This window comes from Schistocerca americana, chromosome 1 (genome assembly GCF_021461395.2).
Source record: "Schistocerca americana isolate TAMUIC-IGC-003095 chromosome 1, iqSchAmer2.1, whole genome shotgun sequence".
NCBI lineage: Eukaryota > Metazoa > Arthropoda > Insecta > Orthoptera > Acrididae > Schistocerca > Schistocerca americana.
In genome coordinates, this window is record NC_060119.1 from 1,121,437,913 (window position 1) to 1,121,449,986 (window position 12,074).

At 36.9% G+C, this 12,074-nt stretch overlaps 1 protein-coding gene across 1 annotated transcript in view; it reads right to left on the reverse strand.

Moving 5' to 3' along the window:
• The window catches only part of LOC124596941 (Down syndrome cell adhesion molecule-like protein Dscam2), a 348,091-nt gene that overhangs the window by 136,425 nt on the left and 199,592 nt on the right, over nucleotides 1-12,074 (reverse strand). The window contains exons 18-19 of the mRNA XM_047135906.1: nucleotides 10,818-10,964; nucleotides 5,947-6,108 (exon numbers count right to left, since the gene is read on the reverse strand). Of these exons, the coding sequence (XP_046991862.1) occupies nucleotides 5,947-6,108; nucleotides 10,818-10,964 (309 nt within the window). The remainder of the gene's footprint in view (nucleotides 1-5,946; nucleotides 6,109-10,817; nucleotides 10,965-12,074) is intronic.

The window sequence follows — 12,074 nt, forward strand, 5'->3', positions numbered from 1 at the left end:
CTCACCCCATAGACAAGACACTGAGTTGCAGACTCAAGGGTTATAACCTGAAAGATGAAATTGGTCATGTGTGTGTGTGTGTGTGTGTATGTGTGTGTGTGTGTGTGTGTGAGATTGCTACTTCTGATGAAGGATGTAGTCTGAAAGCTGAACATCTGTAGCATTCTTTTTCACTGTGTCTATCTGGTGAGCTATGTGGAGAGCAGCAATATAGCCTTTCCATACTGTTCTTACCATATTTACCCACACATAAGATGACCTCTCCCCCTCTCCTGAGAAAAATTTATTTTTCAACACATTATGAGTAATCAAAATTTTTATTCATGTAAGGGGTTAACCTTACAACTATTCTAAATTTATGCCATTTGTTGATTATCTATATTTTGATAATACAAGAAGAAATAAAATAAACAAAGAAGTAGTTTACACTGATTTTTATCTTCACTTCCTTTTTTGTTCATTTATCATGTCATATGTGGTATCATTATTTTTAATCATCATTGTTGTCATCCAAACATGATGGTTGTGAATCTTATATCTCTTGTGTCACAAATATTTGGCTGTTTCAACCAAATCTGTTGCAATTTCTGAGGTTGTGGTTACTGTGGAACCCGAGAACACAGCAGCTTTTTTTGTGAACATGACAGATTTTGGTTCTATATTGAGTATTTTACGACAAATATATTGTCTGCCTGCCACTTTTTCACTGACTGTGTAGAGCCAGCATCTGACACACCCCAAGTTATTCCCATCATACCTCATGGTGAGCACTCACAACATTGCTGCATGAAACACGTAAGTATGTCACTGGCTCCCATCTAGACTTTTAGTGTATCCTGCAAAAAATTATGTTACTGTCGAGTATTCATCCAATTTTCAAATCAATTTGATTCCAAGTGCAAAAGGAATCAGGAAAACTACAGTTTAAACATGGTAGATGTTCATATAAAGCCAAAGTATGCAGAATATATTCCCATGGTTGGCAGGATGACAAAATTTCTGCCTGCTCAACACTCCCCTCCCCATCATAGTTCTCAGACAAACTGGGTACTGTTCCCCGTCAAACTTTCCATAATGCTGTGCTTGAACAACAGTGAAACATGGTTAGCAATATCTTTTAGGGTGCAGGTCATAAGAACAATAGCAACTAATACATAAATAAGAGATCACAATCACTGTCAGTCCAATTCTTGAGCTTCTGCTCGTCCTGTGATCTAGTGATGTCTGTTTGTACTATACCCTCAATGGTTCTTTTTTCTGTAATTTAGTCTCTCTATAATGATTAGAGTCTGCTTAATGTGATTTATTTTGTTTGTTTAACATGTCATTCTGGGTTAATTTTCCTTCTCATTTCAACTGAATATCATCATTGTGTTCAAAACCTGATTAAACAGTTGGTAACATTTTCAATGGTATTCTAATACGTCTACAGTGTTTGAATTTCTCATTTACAACCGACTTGGGTTCAAAACCAAGTAATGGTTTTTGAAGGACAAGATTTTCACCTTTGCTTAAAAAGCAGCATAAATGTTCTGTTTAAATACAACAAAAGTTTAATTTAATGTTATTACCTCCTCTGTCTCAAAAAAATTGTCAATTTTTAAGCAGGACATTAGATTGTTGTAGTGACTAGTTCATAGTCTCTTGTGCATCCCTTTCACTAGCACTGTGAGTCAGTGTCAGGTAATTTTTTGAGCAAGATCAATACTGTATTGAATGCTTCGATGTGTAGGGATATTTTGAGTGTATTCAAACACAAGTATTGTCCTATCCTTTATGATTGTTCAAAATAAATTTGTATGAAACCTCAACAGCCAAAGCTTCATCTATACATGCAAGACGAGCTCTATATTAATCTATCAAACAATGTAAAAACGTTGACCTCAGTAACAATAGTTTAATCTGTGAATATAAGATGACACCATATTTTTTGAATGATGAATTTTGGAAATAAACCTCATTTTATAATTGGATAAATACAGTATTCCATTCTGGAATTCCATCATTTAATATGTAATTGAGTCTGTTTGCAGTTGGTAGCCATTGTGTAATATTCCATATGAGTCAGCAGTGCGCTAGTGTCATGCAGTTGTGTTTCAGCTGTTGAGGTGTCAATTATTTGTGTGGCTACCTGTAAAATCTTTTAGACCACTCATAGGTAATGTGATCTGCTGATCTATGATATATTAACTGTCAAAAGTACTAACTACAAGCTTATCATTGTAGATTTAAAGTTAATAATGCAAATGAACAAAAAGAAAAGTAAGCTTGACGTTATTGTGATACTAACAAGGGGAGGCTATGATATTGGGATCACAGATGTGCTTCAAACTTTGGACAACTTCAGAAGGTCATTAAAACAACATACTGTGCTAGTAGTAAGGTGCACTGTTCTGGCAATTCTGAGAAAATAGCAAGAGAAGTTTTCATGTCTATTATGTGGCTTATGTATACGAGGGGGGACCCAAAAGTAACTGGAATCATAATGCTGCACATCGTGTATTTGTAGTAGCAGGTTGCGCCACCAGAGGGTTGTAGTAAGAGCTCTGCTGAGTCATTCTGCCATGCGGTGCCACCCAACAGTGAGAAGTGTGGTTTCTTTGGCAGTTCTTTGAATGTGTGTACAGTGCAGACATGACATGAGGAAATGGCTAGTTCTTACAAACAACAGGCGGCAGTGAAGTTTTGTTTCTTGCTTGGCAAGAACGCAGCAGAAACTGTTGCGATGATTCAGACAGCCTACAAAGACCATGCTCTTAGTAAAATGCAAGTGTACGAATGGTTTTCTTGGCTTATAAAGGGAGAAATGGTGGTTGAAATCAGCCCTGTTCCAGTCGACCTTCAACTGCTCGAAGCAAAGACAACATTGACAAAATCCACGATCTCATCAGTAAAGATCGACGCAGGACAATTGGCCAACTTGAGAACTTGTCCAGGTTGTCCTGGAGCTCAATTCAGTGCATCTTGACCATCAATTTGGGGATGTGAAGAGTGGCAGCAAAATTTGTGCTGAAGCTTCTTACCAGAGGTCAAAGGGATCGTCGTGTTCAAGCCTGTCTCGAAATGAAGGACACGTTCAAAGATGATCCACATTTTTTCAACAAAATTATTACAGGTGATGAATCGTAAAACACAGTGTCATGAAAGTGCTAGCAGGTATCAAGTAGGATGAATTTAAAAGGTGCTTCGAACACTGGAATGAACATTTGGACAAGTGTGATAATGGAGAGTACTTTGAAGGAGATTAAGGTTGTATTTGAAAACAATAAAGTATATGCTTTGTAGAAAGAAATTCTGGTTACTTTTGGGTCCCCCATCGTATGTGCGTGGGTGCCAGACGTTGCAGTGGTCAAGTGATTAATGTACGAGCTTCATAGGATGAACATATAAGAAGTGATGGTTCAACTCCTGCTCAGACTTAATAATTTATCTACTTTTGTTTTTCATCACAGGTCATATTATTTAATGATGCCGAGAGCACACCTGATGAGTTACTGTGAATAATTCACAGTTGTGGTCTGGCACATAGTGACTTACTATATTATTGATTGTGAATTACATAATTCATGTTGTTATTTATCCAGATACGACTTGGACTTTCTAAGTCTGTCCCTCATACTTGAAAATTTAATTACAAATAGTAAATATTCAAATAACATAGGAAATTCATTACAACTTCATGAAAAAGCAAATTTTTTTGTCATTATGTTACTTCTCAAATGTCACATAAATTAAATAATGTGAGCAGTGCTGAAAAAAATGTGGATTCAAAATAAGTGTTAGTGGAATTCGAACCATCATCTCATCCATGACCCTTTTGCCTAGCACGAATGCTAACCACTTGATTACAATGCTTCCTTATAGCTGGCACCTTCACACAGATATATCAGTTACATAATAATTTAATTGGATAGATAAAAAAATCTACTCACCACGCGGTGGCAGAACACACACAAGAGAAAGACGGTCAAAACTGGCAAGCTTTCAGAGCAAGTGGCTCCTTTTTCAGGCAAAATGGTTGAAGAGGAAGGAACAAGGGTGAATGAAAAGGACTTGAGAGGTCTAAGAAAAGGGGTAGATTTCAGGAAAGTCACCCAAAACTGCAGGTCAGGGGAGACTTACCATACGGGATGAGAAGGAAATCATTCTTTCCTTCTCATCCTGTATGGTAAGTGTCTTCTCACCCACAGCCAAAGAACATTTGTGAAGATGGACTTCCATGAGTCTTAAGATCCACCCAAAATCAGGTTGGAAATTTTAAAATACCAGAAGACAGTTGCAGAAGCAATGAAAAATGGCAGATTTAAAAGAGCGCAACATTTTCAAAATCAGGGATAGTTTACAAATGCTTAAAACTTAGCACTGACTTCAATATGAGAAGTTTTTAATAACTATCACAGCAAAACTCTGTCTCAAAATCTGGCAGACAGTCCAGAGCGATTCTGACTGTATGTGAAGTATACCAATGGCAAGACACAATCAATACCTTCACTGTATGGCACCAATGGTAAATGTTCCACCAACAGGACCACTAACGTGGAGTTACTAAACATGGTTTGCCAGAATCCTATCATAAAGGAGATGCAGTAAATATTCCAGATTTCAAATCAAGGAAAACTACCAACATGAGCAATTTGTAAATTGATATACTCAGTTTACTGATGCAAGTTAAATCACTTAATAAAGGCAAATTCTTTGGCATATTGTATACCAATTAGAGTCCTTTCAAAGTATGTTGATGAAATTTCTCCATTTTTAGCAGTCATATACAACTGTCACCTAAACAAAACATCCTTCCCTAAGGATGGAAAAGTTGCACAGGTCACACAAAAATACAAGAAGGGAAACAGAAATAATCCCCTGAATTATAAAGCCATGTCATTGACAGTTTTTAGCAGTCATATACAACTGCCACCTCAACAAAATGTCCGTACTCAAAGGTAGAAAAGTTGCAGAGGTCACACAATCACACAAGAGGGAAAACAGAAGTAATCCACTGAATTATAGATCCATATCATTGACACTTACATGTAACAAGCACAGGTTAAGAAAGTAATGTTCCTGTGAAACACAATTGGATCTTTATTCTCTGAGTGCTATCAATAGAAATCTGAAGTTGATTCCATTATTCTACATTTCCAGAAACCTTTGGATATTGTTCCTCACAAGTGGCTTCCAATCAAACTGTATGCCTATGAAGTATCATCTAAGTTGTGCAACTAGATTCATGATTTCCAGCCAGAAATGTCACAGTTTGAGTTTGCATTAATTGATGGGAAGTCATCTAATGAAACTGAAGTGACTTCTGGGGTTCCCCAGCAAAATGTTATAGTCCTTTTCTATTCTTTATCAATATAAACAATTTAGGAGACAATCTGAGTGGCCCTCTTTGAATGTTAGTGGACGTGCTGTTGTTTACTGTCTAGTAAAGTCATCAGAACAACTTAAACTGGAACCATCACATAAAAAACATTTTGTGAACCAAGGACTACATTTATTGGGAGTATACTTATGGAATGCATTAGTCTATGAAAGAGATGCCTACACAGCACTTGGCAATCCTTTTCTAAACAAGACAGCTCGTTTTGTGTTGCCACAAAATAGGAGACAGTGTCATGGATATGATGTGCAAGTTGGGATGGAAATCATTAAATCTTTTAATGAAATCATAATCACAAACTGAATGCCAATATTTTGTTGACTCCCATCCATACAGGCAGAAATGACCTCATCATGCTAAAAGAGCAGAAAAAGGAGCAGATAGCGAAAGATTTCACTCTTCATTTTCCCCCCTCTGTTATTCATGTTTGAAAGTATAAGAAAATGTCTGAAAGTGGTTCAATTAGCCCTCTGTCAGACACTTAAGTATGAATTGCAGAGTAACCAAGTCGATGGAGATGTAGTTTTAACATAAGATAATGAAAATGGTATACACTGGCAATTTACCATCTTGTTCAGTATTGCAAAAAATGGAGTTGCTTGAGGTTCCTTCGCCAACATCTGTGTAAGCTGATAATCTAACAGAATAATTGGTGTATTTCAGCAGACCATGAAGGTAAGTTTCTAGGCTAGGTGTTCTTTTCACTTCACTCCTGGACAAATGTACATCTGAAAGCAAGAAAACACTATAAAAATGTTATCTTTTATAAAGAAACTTTATTCAAATTCTATAATGTTTAAGGCACTGTAACTCTACAAACACGTGAGAGTCACTCCAAAAGAAATTCACATTCCTTACACCCAATTTATTTTCCACACCTTTGATATTTTTACACACATTAATACATTTTGGGAGACAAAATGTCATTCTTTCACATAATCTCTGCCCCTTTCAATTGCCTTACACCACTGTGGAACAAGACCAGTATACTTACATGGTGGATTTCAAGGCAGGCATGTTTGAGACACTGTTTAGCATCTTTCACAAGGCAGTCATCAGCTTCAAATATCGTTCTACAAAGGGATTACCTCACCAAAAAGGTGGAAGTCACATGGAACCAGGTGAGAATTGTAGATATGGTGCTTCAATGTTATCCACCAAAACTTTCTAATCCTTTAACATTCTCAGTAACCTATCTGGTACAAACGTTTTCCAACTTCAACTGTCTCAATATTCTGCACACACTCACTTCTCCTACTTTCACTCATATTGACAGTTCATTTACTGTTACGGGTTCGTATGCCAAAATCAGATTGTAAATAAGCTACACATTATCAGGAGCTTATACAGTGTTTGGTCTGCTGCTATACATGAGATCCCAAGTACTGGGGTGCCTGCTGTCAGCAGAAAACTTGCTTTTCTAACAACTAACTACACACTGATCAACAGCATCATCCCATACAACTTCTTTGGTACCTTCTGAATGTCTGTCACTGTCTTGTTCTCACAACACAGGAACTCTATAACAGTATGTTGCCTCAAACATTCAAGTGCAGCAGCCATCTTGATGGTGTGCTTGACAGTGTGACTTGTGGAAACAGGTTGATTTGGAGTTAAATACTAGTGGGAACAATATTTCTATGACTTCCATGAATAGTAAAGTTGTAGAACAAATGTTGGGTTTTTGAAAAAAAAAATGTAGTACTCTTCTTTTGGAGTGACCCTTCTGTTAACATACTTCTGATAATAAACCATAAGACCAACACAATATTATTAGTGCATTGCTTGTGGAGATTATTTGATTCAGTTTAATCATTTCATTTATGTATTATGATCTGGAGATTATATCTTGAAAATCTATCTTCATGAAGATGGGATCAATGACAAAATACATCAGTAGAATTATAAGCTTCATAATACCAGGAGATTCCTGGCACTGAAATTAAACTGACAATATGATCTGCAAAGAGAAACTGTTAAATTCTGTAAATGCTTAAAACATTTGTATATAAGCATCTTAATTAGTAGAAAATCTACTGAAAGTAAGTAATTTAACACTAATCTTGTATTTTAAGCCTGGGGTTTATTTTATTGTGTTAATTATTCATATAGTATGAATAGGCTTTGGTAATTCTAGAAATGGAATGAGGTGTTAATTTATGGAAGAAAATTGTAGTATAGAATCGAATTTCTTTTGCTTTTCTGCTACAGATTTTCCCACATTACAACACTGTCTGTAGATAACACGTCATTATGTTCATTAAAATTTTATTTAACGGGTTTAATCTACATATCTACATATATACTCCACTAGTCACCAAGTGGTGTGTGGGGGAGGGCACTATTCACACCAAAGTCATATTTCTCCCCCTCTGTTCCACTTGCAGATCATGCGAGGGAAAAACGACTGTCTGAACACCTCAGTACAAGTTCTAATTTCCCTTATCTTTGAATGGTGATCACTGCATGACAAGAAAGTTGGTGGTGACAATATATGCTCTACATCTTCAGCGAAGATTGGATTTTGGAATTTAGTGAGCAGCCCCTTCCGTTTAGCACTTTGTCTATCTGCAAGTGTGTCCCACTTCAAACTTTCTATGAGATTTGCAACACTCTCGTGATGGCTAAATGTACCAGTCATTAATCTGGCCACTCTTCTTTGGACATTCTCAATCTGTTGAATCAGACCTGACTGGTAAGGGTCCCATACAGACAAACAATACTCTAAGACTGTACGAACTAAAGTATTGTAAGCAATTTCCTTTGTTGAAGGACTGCATCACTTCAGGATTCTACCAATAAACTGCAAACTAGAGTTCATCTTACCCATTACTTGTGTTATCTGATCTGTCCATTTGAGATCATTTTGAATAGTTACACCCAGATACTTGACGGATGTTACCACTTCCAAAGACTGGGCATTTATTTTATACTCTTACGTTAGTGGGGATTTTTGCTTTGTTACATACAATAGATACCTGCCAGATAACTTTATAGATTTATTTTTTTGTGAATCCTCACTGTTTGGTCACAACTTTTGTGTGATACTACTTTTCTGTAGACTACAGCATCATTGGCAAACAGACTAACGCAGCTGTCAATACCATCAACCGATCATTTATGTAAATCGTAAAAGCAGTGGACCTATTATGCTGCCCTGGGGCACACCTGATGTTACACTTGTTCCTGTTTAAGTCTCTCCCTTTCAGGACTACATACTGCTCTTCGTCTGTTAGAAAACTTTCTATCCAACCACATATGTCAATGGCTAGACCATAAGCACAGACTTTTTGGAGCAAGGGACAGTGCAGAACTGAGTTGAATACCTTTCGAAAGTCGAGGAATATGGCATCAACCTGGGAGCTGGTATCTAGAGCATGTTGTATATCATGCACAAAGAGGGAGCTGTGTCTCGCATGACCGCTGTTTCCTAAAACCGCGCTGGTTTCTGCAGATGAGCTTCTCAGAGTCTAGGAAAGGTCATTATGTCTGAACAGAAAATATGTTGCTTGATTCTACAACAAACTGGTGTCAGTGAAATTGGCTGGTAATTATGTGCATCCAATTTTTTACCCTTTTCATAGATTGCTATGACCTGGGCCTTCTTCCAGTCCTGTGGAACTTTCTGCTGTTTCATTGAACTCTGATAGATGATGGATAAGAATGGCGCTATACTTATAGCATAGTCAACATATAATCTTACGGGGATACCGTCTGGGCCAGATGCCTTCCTGGTGTCTAAGGATCTTAACTGTTTTACAATCCCAGATACGCTAAACACTATGTCAGTCATCCTTGCATTTGTTCGATAATTGAAAGGGGGAATGGTGCTGCAGTCTTCTACTGTAAATGAATTCTTGAAAGCTAAGTTTAGAATTTTGGCCTGTTTATCATCATCTATTACATTGCCCACACTGTCAGCAAGAGAAGGTACTGAATTATTTGTAGCACTCATAGATTTTACATATGACCAAAATTTTTTGGGATTATTTTTAGAATCTGCGGAAAAAATATTGCTTTCAAATTCATTAAAAGAATCTCTCATTGACCTTTTGACAGCTGCTTTCATTCCACATAATTTCTGTTTGTCAGTGGGCCAAAGACTACATTTAAAACGACTGTGCAAAATTCTCTGCTTTCTCAGCAACTTCCTAATATGTTTGTTGAACTACGGTGGATCCTTTCCCTCCCCTATATTTTTGCTAGGCACATATTTCTCTAGCACTTGGTGGACAATACCTTTCAATTCCGACCAAAGATGCTCAATATCTTTGTGTCCTGTGGTGAGTGCTTGGAGCTGACTATGAAGATATTCATTAATGACACTTCTATTTGCTTTCCCAAACAAGACAACTCTAGGCTGTATCTTTGGTTGTTTTGCAACTTCCACTGACATAGAAGCCACAATGACACTGTGGTCACTAATACCTTCTTCTAGATTAACTTCCTCAAAAATATCAGGTCTGTTTGTCACCATGATGTAGTTCATGACTATTAGAAACAGTAATGGCAATAAAGAACTTTTTCCTTTGTATTTTATTATTTCACAGTAAATTTCCATCTGGACATAGAATTGTGAGGCCTTTTATGTTCTTGTGAGTATTTCCTGTCCTATTATATTGTTTTTGGATATGACTTTTTCCCACTACTTCTTTAACCTGCTTCATTATTATTGTTATTATTATTATTATTATTCTAATGGCTTCAAGGCAAGTGACAACAGAGTGAAGCCAATCAAATTTTCTCATTTCATCTTTTGGGTAGTATATAATGGCTACTTTTGTTCAGTCTTTTGTTCACATTTTAGATGACCGTCAGTACTCTGAACAACCAATGCAAGCCTAGCATCCTGGCTGTCTTTATCATATTTACACAATTTTCATCAAAGGACTGATGACCTCAGATGTTAAGTCCCATAGTGCTCAGAGCCATATTCATCAAAATCTGGTGTCTTCCCATTTTTAAAGTTCTGAATCTCTCTTGTCAGGTTAGTGTGTGGTATGCTGTTTCAGTCTGTGAAGGCCAAGATGTATTGTTCAGGAAAAGTAGCTGCTAACAAGTGGGTGAAATTTTGTATTAATCCTCATAAGATACCATGTAGTTTGTGTCTGAATGCTTCTGGGTAGAGGCTACTTGCCTAAAAAACTGGCTGAGGAATTTGGGTAAAACAAAGCAATATTCATCCAATTCCTAGCATTTATAATATTTTAAATTGGTCTCTATAGAGTAAACGACTCTCAAAAACAGAGCTGCAATACATAAAACATTTCACTTTGTCCTATAATTATCTTATTATTTATTTACTCTCCTCCACCAATACACTGAAGCTTGTACACACTCATCAGTTATTCAGCAGTACTTTTATATGATAGCTTTTATTGGCATTTATTTATACAGCTGATAAATAAATACAGGACAATGAGCCACAAATACTTACTTGAGTCTGAAATGACAGGCTTATAGACAACTTTATAGCCTCGAATAATACCCCCATGGAATCCAGCAGGTGGTGGACCCCAGCTCACTTTCATACTTTGTGACGACAATGCAGAACATGTCACATTCAGAGGTGGAGCCTCAGGAACTGGAAGAATATTAAGGTATCAGTTTCTAATGTCACAAACACCAGAGAATGCATAACCATGCAAAATGTGTCAAATAAAGACACAGAAATATATACTGAAGAGCAACTATGTTAAAGAAAGCTGCTGTAGTAGAAATATGTGGCACATGACTGTACTGTCTTCAGATTGTGTACTGTTCATCAGAGTGTGTTGGTGATTCTGAGTCAATGGTAAACCAAAGGTTTATGAGTCTGAGAATTCCCAACAGTATAGCACAGCAGATAATGTCTGTTGCTGGCCGAAGTGGCTGAGCGGTTCTAGGCGCTTCAGTCTGGAACCGTGCGACCGCTACAGTCGCAGGTTCGAATCCTGCATAGGGCATGGATGTGTGTGATGTCCTTAGGTTTGTTAGGTTTAAGTAGTTCTAAGTTCTAAGGGACTGATGACCTCAGAAGTTAAGTCCCATAGTGCTCAGAGCCATTTGAACCATTTTTGAATGTCTGTTACAGTATAATGAGGTCTAAAGCAAATACAAAGTGAGCGACAGAATCAGTTTCCTATGTGTGCTGAGCCTGACAAGAATTGTACCATTTTTATTAAAGATCTGTAATTCATTGTTTCGTGCAATCTTGCATAAAGAAAGAAACTTCTCAGTGAACACATCTTTGCAAGCATCAAATAACACTGCGAATCATCAGCAAAATTCTGTTTAACCACTGAATGCATTGCCACAATATGACTTATCCATAATACAACAGTTATCATAACAAACAGTATTAAAATGTTTTAAATATAAAACTGAATGAATGTAAAGGCAGTTTTTTGAGCAACTGTACTTTTATATAGGCTGACAGCTCAGCCACATTCCAACTCTGAAGTGACTATCTGACTCACAATAAAGTCAACACTTATTTTACACATCCATTTTGTAATTTAGAGTATTATTGTACACTACTTACACGAAATATAAAAAAGGTGATAAGAAGAAAGAAAAGAGAAGATGTTTAGAGACAAGAAATGAAGGGTGTGAGAACCCATCAGATAGTATTGTTGACTGATTAGACTTACTAGTAGTGTGAAAGTGTAGTTCATGTCAAAGAACCTTGGAAATTAAAAAACTACTTCAGGTG